Source organism: Brassica napus, chromosome C1 (genome assembly GCF_020379485.1).
Source record: "Brassica napus cultivar Da-Ae chromosome C1, Da-Ae, whole genome shotgun sequence".
Classification (NCBI taxonomy): Eukaryota; Viridiplantae; Streptophyta; class Magnoliopsida; order Brassicales; family Brassicaceae; genus Brassica; species Brassica napus.
The window spans coordinates 30284704-30298930 of record NC_063444.1 but is presented as its reverse complement, the minus strand read 5'-3'; the positions used below and the strand labels follow the sequence as shown (position 1 = coordinate 30298930).

General features: G+C 43.6%; 1 protein-coding gene across 1 annotated transcript; it reads left to right on the top strand.

The window, feature by feature from the left end:
* The first annotated feature begins 938 nt into the window (after positions 1-938).
* LOC106376649 lies at positions 939-11041 on the top strand. The gene is made up of 4 exons (XM_048744966.1): positions 939-1413; positions 1495-1594; positions 1683-1763; positions 1864-11041. Exon 4 carries the CDS (start codon positions 3177-3179, stop codon positions 4617-4619), a length of 1443 nt encoding a protein of 480 aa, XP_048600923.1. The 5' UTR covers positions 939-1413; positions 1495-1594; positions 1683-1763; positions 1864-3176; the 3' UTR covers positions 4620-11041.
* Positions 11042-14227: the final 3186 nt, after the last annotated feature.

The window sequence follows — 14227 nt, the reverse complement described above, 5'->3', positions numbered from 1 at the left end:
TTAACCACTACTATTTCCCAATCAATTTGTACCCAGCACTAATGGCATGACTGTGTATAACTTGGTACAACTATAGTAGTATAAACTGGTATAACTTAGCATTAGTTTAACCGTAAAAATTGTATAACTAAATTAGTAAAAATGTACAAGCAAAATGAAATGAAGTTATGATATTACAAAACTTATATATAGTTCATTAAATTAAGTATTATATTGAATGGTTAGATGAGAACTGATTATAGGAAACTGAATATAAGTAACACTACATGTGTACCCAACACTACAATAAGCACTATGATTTCCCAGTTGATCGAATTCGTGCCCAGCAAAGCACTACGATTTCCCAATTGATGGAATTCGTACCCAGCACTAATGGTATAATTGTGTATAACTTGGTAAAATTACATTGATACAACTGATATAACGTAGTAGTAGATTTACCATAAACCGTAAAATTTATATAACTAGATTAGCAAAAATGTAAAAGAAAAATGAAAAGAAATGAAATCATGAAATTAAGTGTTTTATTATATGGTTAGATAATAACTGATTATATGAAACTGGATATAAGTATTAAATTCAAAATTCTTTTTAATTAAATTTGTTATAGAAAAATAAAACTTTGATTTCGAAAGTAAAACTTTGACTTCAAAATTTGTTTTTATTAAATTTCTGCCCAATTTCTCTTTCAATTTTCTAAACACATTGAAGAATTATGTCAATTAGTTGTCAAGTATAAAAACCATTTTTAAGATTTTCCCATTTTTACAATCTTCCCAATCCCCTCAACCCCATTTTGTTTCATCTCATATCTCTCTATTTTAATAAGAAAAATTTATATCTTAAGACACTTTATCACTTTTCAATTTCACTAAAGGACACAATGCACTTGTGAAACATTTTCTTGTGTGTGAAAGACCTCCATGCCCTCTGGCTAAAGAGAAACCAAGTCACTCTTCAATCCTGACCAAACTGAACAGAAAAAAAGTATCTCATCTTAAACTTCTTGTTTTACCAAATCACAAACAGTTAATCCAGCATAAAACCCCTAAATTCCCAACTTTCATCTTAGAGGAGAGTGAAGATTAAAAACCCTAATCAATTTGAAATCTGATGACTCTGTCGTTTCTCTTGATTTTACTCAGAGATGAATGATCTATTGTCTATTGACGTGGCTGATCCAAAAGTTGTCGCTGTCCAGATCTGTTCTCCCGAGTCCTCTCTTCATCACCAAGCTTTTGTTACCTCTTGTTCCATCTCAGCCATGGATGTAGCCATGAAGTCGACCAAATCTGAACTCCTCTGCGGTCATTGAAGCCAAATTCGGTAAGTTCCGTGCTGACTCGATTTACCAATCAATCCAATTCATGTCGAAGATGTCGGGTATCGAAGGCCAGATCCTCGAGGTCACTGGTTAGTGCCTTTTCTCCATTTCAATTCTCTTCTCCTGATTCAATTTTCAGAAAAGTTACTTTTGTGCTATTTTGATTTCAGTGGTTGGGTGTCAAAAATTGAAAGACATAGAATGGTTCTCAAGGCAAAATCCATATGTTGTCCTCGAGTATAGCAACACCACCGTACCGAACCTCCACAGGTTATTATGATCTTGTTCAGATACAAACCAATTTAATATCTTTCTATTTCATATGACTCATCTATGAGTTTGTTTTGATTGGTTTCAGATGGTGGAAAGAACCCAATGTTTCAAGAGAATTTTTTGTTCACTTTGCTTGAAGGCCTTAGGAGACCTTAAAGAATGCTACGTATGTTTTTATTATTTGTGCTTCTTGGTATGCTTTACATATTATCCTTATTTGGGTTTGGGATTGAATCTTTTTTGTTATGTTTGTTTGTTGAGGTTAGAATTCAGTTGCAGAAGGTTCTTTCTCAGGGATACAAAGACTGTACCTGAACTCTATATATTAAAACTGGCAGATAACAGCCTTGGTTTCCCTAGTTTGGCTTCCTTTTGCTTTGAGTATTTATGTTTGTAACATAGTTCCATCGTCTGTATTTGTATATCCTATGTTGCACCGAGACGGATACGGGGACAGAAACGGGGACGGAATCGGGGACGGGAAACAGCAAAACTAAAAATGTAAAGATACGGGTACGACATATATATGTCTATAAAAATATGTATAATATCTATAAACAAGTCAAACTATAAATTTCAACATAAAAGTAGAGCAAAGAACATAAATTCACAACCATAAACTAAAAAAAAAAGCAAAGAACATATAGACACGATCACAGAGTTAACAAAACAGAGAACATTTGATGTAACTGTTGGGTATGGGCCTGACCCTCCCAAACCGCCCATAAGATAATTGTCCTAACACATGATCACAACAAAGAAACTCGGCTCGTTGACTCGCGAGCCAGCGACCTGCTCGACTTTAGACTGTTTTTAGCCGACAAAGCGAGCGACCGGAAGTCGTCGGTTCGACGACTCGAATTAGCGGCCTGACATCTCGGCCCAATCATCGAGGAGGCCCATTAGGTCAAGACGAATTAGGTTAACAAGCAAGCGTCTATAAAAAGAGGAAGGGAGGCAACTATTGAGGGATCCGCAAATCACTACACACTTACTTTCGGCTAGAAACTAGGGTTTCATTTATCTATTTCTCGTCGACTCGTATTCTCCGGTGAACCAGCTTTCGCCGGATCGTTTCCTTGTTTCTTCCCTCTTTGTGACGCGACTAAGCAGCCTCTTGATCTAATAAAACGCTTCTGTTTTGACCCACCTACGAGTCCTCGTCTCTTTTCATTTACTGGTTTATTGACAAGTCTCGGTTCAAACAGTTGGCACCCACCGTGGAGCAAACAGAGTAGCGTCATCAAAGATCATGGCTCGCTCAGACTCGTCGTCCGGCGACGAGTCACCACCGACAGAAGCAGCTTTCGAAGACACTATACTAGAAAGGATGGCTCAGCAAGACGCCATTCAGAAGGTGACGAACGAGCAACTAGCCGCTATCGCCGCAATCTTAGCTCCCTCGGCCGGGAACTCAGCAGATCCAGGCACGACGGTTCGGAAACAGCTGTTCGACACCTATCGAACAGCCGGCGTAGAGACCACAACAAATACAAACGCCGTCCAGGCCCAAACACCCGGCGATATAGATCTCGTAACTGTCTAGGAACTCGCCGAGCTTAAGCAGTCGTTCCTTGACATGAAAGACATGATGCTCGAAGGACCCACCTCGGCGCCATTAATCGAACGCGTCCTCGCCGAATTCCTAAAAACCCCATTCTCACGGCGAATCACCGACGTACGGTACCGACTAGCAGAGAAAATCCGCCTTCCGACCTTCGCCAGAAAGGCCGACCCAACAGACCATATCACCGCTTTCAATATAGCGATGGGTCGAACTAACTTTTCCGACGAGGAAAGAGACGCTGGCTATTGTCGGCTCTTCGTCGAGAGCCTTCAAGGACCAGCCCTCGGGTGGTTCACTGGATTGGAACGAGATTCCATCAACGATTTCCACGACCTGTCGGCTGCTTTCCTCAAACAGTACATCATGTTCACGAGACAAGGAGCGACCCTATCCGACCTGTGGAGTCTATCTCAACGCACAAACCAGAGCCTCCGCGACTATATGGAGAAGTTTAAAGCTGTCGCTTCGAAGGTGCATATTCCCGACAGCATCGCCGTTGATGCACTGATGAACACCCTCTACTTCAAATCTCTTTTCCGCGAAGATCTCTATCGAAACCCCACCAGGTCGCTTCAGGACGCTATCGCCAGATCGAACAACTTCATCAGGATGGAGGAAGACACATCAGCGATACTCAAGAAAATGAACGCGACAACAAAACAGACAGTTCCTCCCACAAAAGCTCCTGAGGTACGCCAAGAACCTCGACAGCACGCCCCGAGCAACAAGCCCAACCAGAAGACGAATTTCGTCTACGTCGTCAAGGAAAACGATCTCTCGGGATCAACTGTCGTCGTAGGCGAGAACGGTTGGAACGTCTGGGAAAACGACGAGAAGCCGCAGACTCCTTCGGCGCCTTCAACTTCAACTTCAACTCCAGGCTCAGCCGAGTTAAGCCAATGGTGCAGTTACCACCAATGGTGCAGTTACCATAAGTCCAAGGCGCATGATACGAAAAACTGCAGGCACTTGGTCGACGCCCTCTTCACGTCCTACGAAAACGGAATTGCGAACATCGAGTCACCCAAGCCAAGGCCGAACAACACCAAGAGCTGGAGCAAGAACAAAGAAAAGAAAATTCAAAAGAGTCAAGATAAGGCCGGTGCACGACCAAAACGGGCAGAGGACGACAGTCCCGAAGAGCAAGACGAGAACGAGACACAAGCCGAGGAAGAGCAGCCTCGCAATCGTCGACGCGTCCAGGTCATCCTCGCACGACCAAGTTCTTCTTCAGACGAAGAGGAAGACAACAAAGTCCGTGACTCGCACGAACACTCTAGAAAGCGACCAAGCGAGAACAGCGGACCAGAGGAAGCATGCTACTTGAGGAGCAAGCTCAGGCGAAAAACGCAAAGGATCGACAGGATGCAAGATCGTTCAAGAAAGGAGACAAAAGATGAAGTGGAGATAAGCATAGAAGCTCTTCGGGAATCCCGCCAACAGTTAAGCGATTAGCCTCTTCTTCGTACTCCTTCTCCTGCTCAGCAAACAGGTCAATCGTCTCCTGCGGGATGTCGATCCCACTATCCTTAAGCGCTTCGAGACACTTCTTCGTCCCAAAAGTCTGGCTCTGCAAGGATCTTGTCGTTACGAAGTCGCTGCGACGCGTCTCGAGGTCTCGTATCTTGGTAAAACGCTGATTGCACTTTACGATCATGGCTGTTTGAACGCGGACTCGCTCATGCGTAACCTCGTAACTTCAAGAGTCCCTCAGCCGGTTGACTTCCTTCAGATGCCTTAAAGCCGTAGCGACCTTCTCCTTCCCCCAAGCAGCTTTCTCTTCCTCCAGAGCAGCCTTCTCTCGCTCGAGTCCTTTGATCTTCTCACCGACAGTCTTGAACTTGCCCTTCTGTTCTCTGAACTTCTCCTTCTGAGCTTTATTTTCTTCGAGTAACCGACTTTACTCCGCTGCGGCCTTATCGATCGTCGCCTTAAATTCATTCGTTTTGCGGTTGAGAGCCGTATCCTTCACTCGCACGAGCTTTTCAGCTTCCTTCAGCTTGGAGATAGTCTCCTTAAGAGCCGTGTCGTACATCTCGACGACGTAATTCATGCTTTCGTCACTCTGCACAAACAGAGGAAAAGGTCAAAACTAGAAGATTAGAGAAGGCGAGACAGGGAAAGTAATCCTTACCATAGTCTTCGCTGCATCGACGTAGGCATCTTTGAAGATGAGGTCTTTAACCGGCGGCATATCTTTTGCGCCACCTCGAATTTGGCGAACTAGTTCAGCACACTCCTTCGGGGCATAAGCAAGCGGTGTATCGCCATCGTACTTGAATTCCACATGGTCCGGGAATTTGATTTGACCTCCCTTTGAGGCCGAACCACTACTCCTGGTCGTCGAAGGCGTCACTAGAGGAGTTTTCTCTACGGAAGCGGGCGCATCTTGCCCATGGGAAGTTTTTTCCTTCTTTCTAACGGAACGTTAGGGGAGTCATCCAACTCGATGCTAGTCTGAGCCGCGACATCATGATTAGAGCTATCGTGAGCAACGAGCTCTCGACCCCCCCCCCCCCCCCCCACATCTCCGCTAGGTTCTAATAGCTCCTCGACAGGTTTTTTCCTCTTTTTCTTCTCTTTCTTCTTCTTCTTCTTCTTTGGAGGTTCACCGGATTCAGCCCCCGTATGAGCCTCGATCGAAGCAGACGAACTGGGAGCAGACCTCTTCTTCCTATTACTGTAAGTCACCGACGGTTCAGCAGTCTCTCGATCGGAAGACTCACGCACAAGGTCTTCCCTCAAGGATTCGATATTAACCTGGCCTACAGTCGGTGCTGGCGGAACTACAAGAGACAGAGGCCAGGAGGAGTCGTTTCATCAGGAGTCGCAGAAGGCGTCTTCTTCGCTCCTCTCAACTTTTTCTTGATTATCGCGTTTAAGTCTGGAAGTTCTTTCATCTCCCTAGCTGCGTTGATCACCTTCTGCTCAGCACTAGTGAATATAGAGAACCGCCGTTTGTTTCCGGTAATCAACGGTAGTAAGTCAGATCTCCAGTCCCCTGCGAAAGACCGACGAGTCAAATCCGGATAAGTGTCTCGAGCAAACAGATGCAAGAAAAGAAAAATATATAACAAAGCAAGTTAAAGGACTTACTCTTTGAGATCCTGTCAACGGCTCGTCGAATCCTCTCGACGGTGATATCCTTCCAACTCACTTGAGGAAGCGACGCGACAGCACGAGCACTAGCTATGAAGTCTTCGGGATATGTGGCTGTATCCGGGTGGTCAACTGCAGTCAAACGCAAAACCATCAGAAAGAAAGAAAAGGGCTATCGATAAACTATCAACAACACTCGACCAAGTTCACGATTCCATAAAAATCGAAAGGAATCGCCGGGCGGCTCTTCGAAGGCGAAACTGTCAGACTTGACGTAAAAGTAGAAGCGCTGCCAGTTATTCGTCCTGTTGGGATGATCGACGATCACATTGTAGTTAGGCCTCATCTGGATCGAGTACAATCCATCCCCCATCGACTTAAGGTACGTCGGCTCTTCGAACGTCCGCACACTCATCGACACATTGATCTCTGCTGCCGTCACCATCAAGGCTACTAAGACACGGAGCGAACCGTTTAAGAACTGGCTTATCGCTGCGTCGCGACGTCTCGCATAGGTGGTGACGAGTAGAGGAATCGGAAACCAGAGCTTAGTCTCGTTCTGAAAGTAAGACTCGTATACGCATAGAAATCCCACCGGAGGGGACCATGGTCTCTGGGCTTTCGTCAGAATCAGAAAAATTACTCCGGCTCCCCCACACGCTCTCAGCAAAATCTTCACGCTGCTAGGACTCGAACGAGTCCTCTCAACGTTCTCCCACGATTGCCCCTCCACGATCGGAGGACGTAACAGCTCTGGCGCCAACGCCGGGAGATCTTCGAAAATCCCTTCACGATGGTAGCAACACGGAACAAAATCAGGAGGAGGGATCTCTCCGTCACTCGCTCCACCTCGACCATCTCTCGCACAATCTTGCGCGACCGACCCAACGACCGCCCGTTCCTCGCGAATCAGACGCGCTGACTAGGCAACCAGGACCCGCTGAGCCGTATCCAAATTCGTTGTGTCCATCTTGGCTTCGGGGTGAATTGTCTCAAAATCAGGAGGGGAGTTCGACTCGACGACTCGCACAGGACTCGATTCAATTGCTCTTGCCACCGCCTTCCCTTTCTGTTATCTAGAAATCCTACCGCCCGACGACATTCTCAAAATCTAAGACTAAGAAGCTACAGAGAGAAGCAGAGAGAAAGAGAGAGAAAATACCTGAGTCGGATGAAGAATTAAGAAAATGAGAGGCGAGAAGGGTATTTATAAGAGGGGAAGCGCCTCACGCCCCGAGGCGTCATCATTAGACCTAGATGGGCCTAGATGGGCCCATCTAAGCGCGTGGAGTTCACCCCATCTCGCGACGGTTCGACTTCTCGAGGTAAATCAAGACCGGTTTAGACCGAGATCGGCGGTCGTGACTAAAACCAAAGAAAACCGTCGGTTCAGACCAAACCGATGAGATCACGAATTACGAGCAAGCAAGCTGCTCACGCAGTCGAGGAGCCGAGCGAGATCGCGAGTCCAGAACAATTGTCTTGCAGACCCTACTTCAAAATTCGCTGAGTCGGCTACGCTACTCACCAGCGAACTGGGGGGACTTACTGTTGGGTATGGGTCTGACCCTCCTAAAAGCCCCCCAAGATAATTGTCCTAACACATGATCACAATAAAGAAACTCGGCTCGTCAACTCGCGACCCAGCGACCGGCTCGACTTTAGACGGCTTTTAGCCGACAAAGCGAGCGACCGGAAGTCGTCGGCTCGACGACTCAAATTAGCGGCCCGACATCTCGGCCCAATAATCGAGGAGGCCCATTAGGTCAAGACGAATTAGGTTAACAAGCAAGCGTCTAAAAAAGGAGGAAAGGATGCAACGATTGAGGGATCCGCAAATCACTACACACTTACTTTCAGCTAGAAACTAGGGTTTCATTTCTCTATTTCTCGTCGACTCGTATTCTCAGGCGAACCAGCTTTCGCCGGATCGTTTCCTTGTTTCTTCCCTCTTTGTAACGCGATTAAGCAGCCTATGTGAATATGCCTCAGCTTCTCTCCAATCACCTCAACTCTAGAAGCCGCCTTGGGGATTGCTTCTTCATTCTTCGCTACACTTCTTCACCAGGTTGTCTTCTCTTCTTGAATAACCACCAAGTACTCTCGCTCCACTCTCGGATCATAGAAGCATCTCAACACTTCCCCTCAAGCGTGACCATGTGGAACAAGTCAAGCTTGGAAGGATTGCTTCTTGAACCACAACACAAACCATTACACACTCACTTCTGACTTTGCCATCTTCTTAGAATGCTGGTCGATTCATAAGCTCTCTACAACCACCTCAATACCTGAGGCCGCATTGCTAGAGTAACCTTCTTCTTCACACAGCCAAGAGCACTCTGAATACTCTCTTGTCTTAGGCTTCGCCACTGCCTAGACCCGGTTGATGATCCTTTGTTGAAGTCCTTGCAATGACTTGATACTAGACCATGAACCTTGCTCATTAACACTCCCCCTCAAGCTTAGCTCTGAGAATAGATGAGGAGCTAAGCTTGTGAAAGGTGTAAGCACTTTCATGGTCTTAATTGCATCACCCTCCTGGTGATGCTCTTCCTTGTATGTCTACTGTCCTCTCTACACTCATATGATGTGTAGGCTATGGTGACTAAACCACCATGGACAGAACCGCAAGTCACCTCTCCATTGTCACAACATCCTCTCTACTCTCTTTGGAGTAGGCTGTGGACTTCTCCATGGATTGTTGGCAATGGGCTTCATCTTCATTCTCTTGTAATGGTAAGGAGGAAACAGGTCTTGAACTTTGGCTCTTCAGGTTGCTCATTTGAATCCCCATCATAAGCTTGAATTGAGTATAGGTTCAAGCTTGAAATGAGCCTCAATGAACTTCAAGACCAGGAGCACACCACCCTAACAGCTGCGCTTAAATCACTTATCCACCCTCTCGCCTTCAGCTTCAAGTACCCACGGATAACCGGCCTTCCTCATGACTTAGGTGGTGACCTTCTTCTTCTTGTGTGCCTTTAACTAGGAGCTCAACAACCTCGTGGCCTGCGCTTCTTAAACCGGCTTGTACACACAAGCACCTTCCCATTGCTCCACACAATGGATCAAGTCTTCCTCTTGTCTCGGATGGATGGTGAGCAAAGAACACTTCTTTTGAACCTGAAAAACCACTCAAACTCCAGCAAAGATAAGACACAAAAGTATTGGGATAAACCCTTGATGAATCATCAAGTTTGATTCCCAATATCACAAGCATTGCAACAGATTAAACAAGTCATTTTCAAGTTCTAATCTTTGCAAGCAAACTCTCTAAGCACAAGCATGATCATAACAGATTCAATACAAGCTACTTAGGCAATTTTAAAGCTTCTTGACTCAGCAATTTAGACATGAATCTAATGCTTCAATGTAAGACAGCCACAAGACTATATGCAACAGCTTTAAATTCGGTTTCAATCCATGTATGCAAGCAGATTTAATTAAGCACAACAAGCATCACTATGAACCGGAGATAAGCATATTAAACAATCTCAATCACCAAACAAAGCTCTTTAAGCATCCTGGGACAGATTCTAAAACATTTGCATTTAGCAATCTTTAAACAATCCTCAGGTTTTCAATCGCATCACAACATCACAACCAGTCAACAACACAAGCTCATTATCAAGATGGTTTATAGAATCGCTTACAACAAGGAACCAGGTTGATTCCTTTTGCATTTTGTGAAACCGGCCATGACTTTTGTTGGATCTGAGAGTCTGGATCATCACCCACCTCCTCCTCCTTCAGTTCATTGCCACCATCTTGTACCACAACTCAAAAGACCCCCCTCCTTTCTTCAGAACATCTAGGCGCCAAACTCTTGACACCATACTCTTGTAGCCGGACGTGAAACATCTCTTGGACAAGGAGCTTTGGAGTCAGGTTATCTAGGCCTCTCCATACACCTTTGCCTCCAAGGATAATCTCCATCTGAGCAGGTAGATAACAGGATGAGGAACCAAGGGAAATCGCCAAGCTTCAGCCTTCTTCTTCACAAGGGACTGAACCGGATGGGAAAGCTTCAATGGTTTGGTTTTGAGCTGAGGCGTGAGCCGTGGACTTGCGGAAGCTTCAGCTCAGAATCTGATGAACCTGTCTCTTATACCATGTGAGATTTGTAGAGTTCTCTTCTCTGGTTGTGTTTGTGTGTGTATAAACTCCAATGGAGAAAGATGATAGCTTGCTCTAGGTGATTTAGAAAGAGAGATTGATGAGAGTGTTTATGAGAGAATAAGAGACTTTAGAAACAGAGACTGAGAGACTAAGAGAATAAGAGATTAGAGATTAGGGTTTCAGATTCAAGAACTTGTTTTTTTCATTTCCATGAAGGAGAAGGGAAGCCCCCTTACTCGCTTAGCTTTTACAAATCGCCAACTATGAGTTTATATGGGAAAAGTGCCAATTTCGACCCCAACAATTTAGGTCGTGCCAAATATGACCTGAACAATTGATCAGTGCCTAATACGACCTCAACTCAATTATAATTCGAAAAAACTACCCAAACTTCTTAAAACGTGCTTAAATCTACATTGACTCTAACAGAAGTTAGTCAATCGTTAACAAGATAAAACGACGTTGTTTTGAAATACGAGGAAAAGTGTCAATTTCGACCCCAACACTCTTAGTCATGCCAAATAGGACCCGAACAAATGGTCAGTGCCAAAACCGATATATATATATATCTTAGGAAAAAAAATATGTTCATTCCAAGACTCAAACCGTGTTGTGATACCCTTTTAAAGGGGCACACTAACAACTAGATAAAAGTAACTTTTGAAATATTACTACAAATTTGAAATTATATAAACTACTATTTTTCTTCATTTTATCCAATTTAAAATTTTGGTGATAATTTTTTCTGATTTATATAAATACATTAACATGTTTTTTATTTATCATATCTTTAATAAACTTCTATCTTACTAAAATATAAATAATAAAATATTTATTATTATGCGATCTTAAATATACTTAAAACTTTGAATTATTTATAAACTTTTCTTATATAAATATACTTAAAACTTTGAATTATTTATAAACTTTTCTGTTAGAGTCAATGTAGATTTATGCACGTTTTAAGAAGTTTGGATAGTTTTTCTTAAATTATAATTGAGTTGAGGTCGTTTTTGGCACTGACCATTTGTTCGGGTCCTATTTGGCACGGCTGAAATTGTTGAGGTCGAAATTGACACTTTTCCTCGTATATCAAACGGCGTCGTTTTATCTTCTTAACGGTTGACTAACTTATGTTAGAGTCAACGTAGATTTAAGCACGTTTTAAGAAGTTCGGGTAGTTTTTTGGGGTCGAAATTGACACTTTTCCCGAGTTTTTTTTTTTTTTTTACATCATAATAGACTAGAAGCCTATGGGGCCACCTGTTCAGATAGCCAAACCGGAGGTAAAGAATCGACATATAGCTGAAGGAGAACTCCTCGCACCACGTGCAAGCTTGTCCGCCATTGTGTTTTGTGCCCTTGAGATATGTCTGATCATGAAGTTGGGGAAGAAAGTCTTACTTCGGCAGAATTCTTCCATGTGTGTAGCGAACGCCGGCCATTCTTCAGGTGAGGACACCATCTTCACCAATTGAGAACAATCCGTCACAAATACTACATCTGAGAACTGCAGGGTCTTCATGCACTCCATCGCCCAAATCAGAGCTTCACATTCAGCATGTAAAGGTGATAGGCTACGTCGAAGGTTCATTGCGCCCATCATTACGTCCTCTGAGTTTATCTTCTGGCAATACCAGCCCTGGCCTGTAAAAGCATCATGTTCTCTCCACGCCCCATCAATGTAGCAAACTCGAGAGGACTCCAATGTCTGCCAACTCCCATCTGTCGGTGGAAACCCCTGATTCTCTTGTACCAAGAGTTGGGCTTCAGCCCAAAGTGAACCTTCAACATCCGCTCTGCGCAAAATTTCTTGAGGACTTACAGTCCTATTATTATGAATTTTGTCATTCCTATTTTTCCATATATACCACATAATCCATGGAAAATACTCCGAATCAACATCCGTTGGAAGTCTCCAAAAAAGATGATCCAGACTAGTAAAAACGGAGGAAGATGGAAAGATTCCGGGAGGGGAAGGGATTCGAGATAAAGCCCATGTTTGAAGTGCTGGTGGACATTCAAAAATAACGTGATAGATGGATTCCTCTGCTGCCCCACAAATACCACACCGGAGATCACACTCTATACCACGAGCCTTCAGATTTTTGGATACTGGTAGTGTCCCAGATAAAATTTGCCATACAAAGTGTCTTAGTTTCGGAGAACATTTTAGTTTCCAAGAATGCGCGAAAAGGGGTTTAACATTAGGTCCATAACTTAACACTCGTGGACCCCGATCCGGGTATAAGGATTCTGTCCTAAACCCTGATTTGACCGAGTATTTACCAGAGTCTGTAAACGTCCAGCCATATGTATCTGGCCATTGTGTTCTACTAACTGCTATACCACGAATAATCTTCACATCATCTGGATGAAAATATTCATTCAGGAGATCCTCATTCCAGGAACAATCAATGGGATTTATAAGATCACCCACCATAAGAGACTGACTTAAAATTTGAGACTGAATTTTTGGTAATGCTGACCTCGGGCGAGGAGCAGAGATCCATGGATCATTCCATACGGATATCGATTTCCCGGTTCCTACTCTTTTGATTAGCCCTTTTTTAACCAGAGGCCTAGCTGAACAGATACTTCTCCATCCATAAGAAGAGGAGTAAGATCTGTGGTCATCCAGAGGATGAGTATTCCAAAAATAACGACCTTTAAAAACCTTGGAAAATAAACACTCCGGTTTATCAATCAATCGCCATAATTGTTTAGCTAACAAAGCCGTATTAAAATCCTGCAGGTCCCTAAAGCTCAAACCCCCGTCATCTTTATGGATGCAGACTTTATCCCAGGAGAACCAATGAATACCTTTTTTATTATTTCCACTACTCCACCAGAAATGAGCTAAAGTGCTCGTAATTTTTTTGGTAATCCCTTTGGGGAGCCTGTAACAAGACATCACAAAAGTTGGCATGGGTGACGCAGCTGATTTTATTAAGACCTCCTTACCCCCTTTTGTAAGAAAGCGGACTGTCCAACTATTCACTTTATTGTGTACCCTCTCATTTAGAAACCCAAATATCTGTATTTTTGAACCTCCAAGACTCTCCGGAATCCCCAAATAATTCCCCATTCCCCCAAGATTTGTAATGCCTAAGAGATTGTGGATGGCCTTCCTCAGATCCACAGGAACCTTATGTCCAAATAGAATCGATGATTTAGAAAAATTAATTTGTTGTCCTGACACCATTTCATAATCTCTGAGTAATTGTAGGATAACACTACATTCCTCCATCGTTGCCTTACAAAAAAATAAACTATCATCCGCAAATAAAAGATGGGAAATTGATGGGCTTGCCCGTGCAATTTTTAGCCCTGTTAATCGTTTTAACCTTTCTTCTTTCCTAATGTTGGCAATAAGGGCTTCTGTACAGAGGATGAATAAATATGGAGATAACGGGTCCCCTTGCCGAAAACCTCTTTCTGGGACTATAAAACCTTTTGGTTGTCCATTTAATAAGACCTTATAACTAACTGATGATATACACTGCATCATCAAAGCCACTCATTTTCAGTAGAAGGCGCTGTAAAAAAGACCACTCAACCCTATCATACGCCTTACTCATATCCGTCTTGATCGCTAAAAATTTTCCCTTGCACGAATTATTTGTTCTTAACCCATGGAACATTTCCTGCGCAATGAGAATATTATCCGAAATTAGCCTTCCAGAAACAAATGCCGATTGGGTCTCTGAAATAAGATTTGGTAACAAGCCTTTTAACCTCTGACGTAGCACCTTTGAAATAATTTTATATCCAACATTACACAAACTTATCGGTCTAAGTTCAGTCATTCGATTTGGCCTCGCCGTCTTTGGAATAAGACAAAT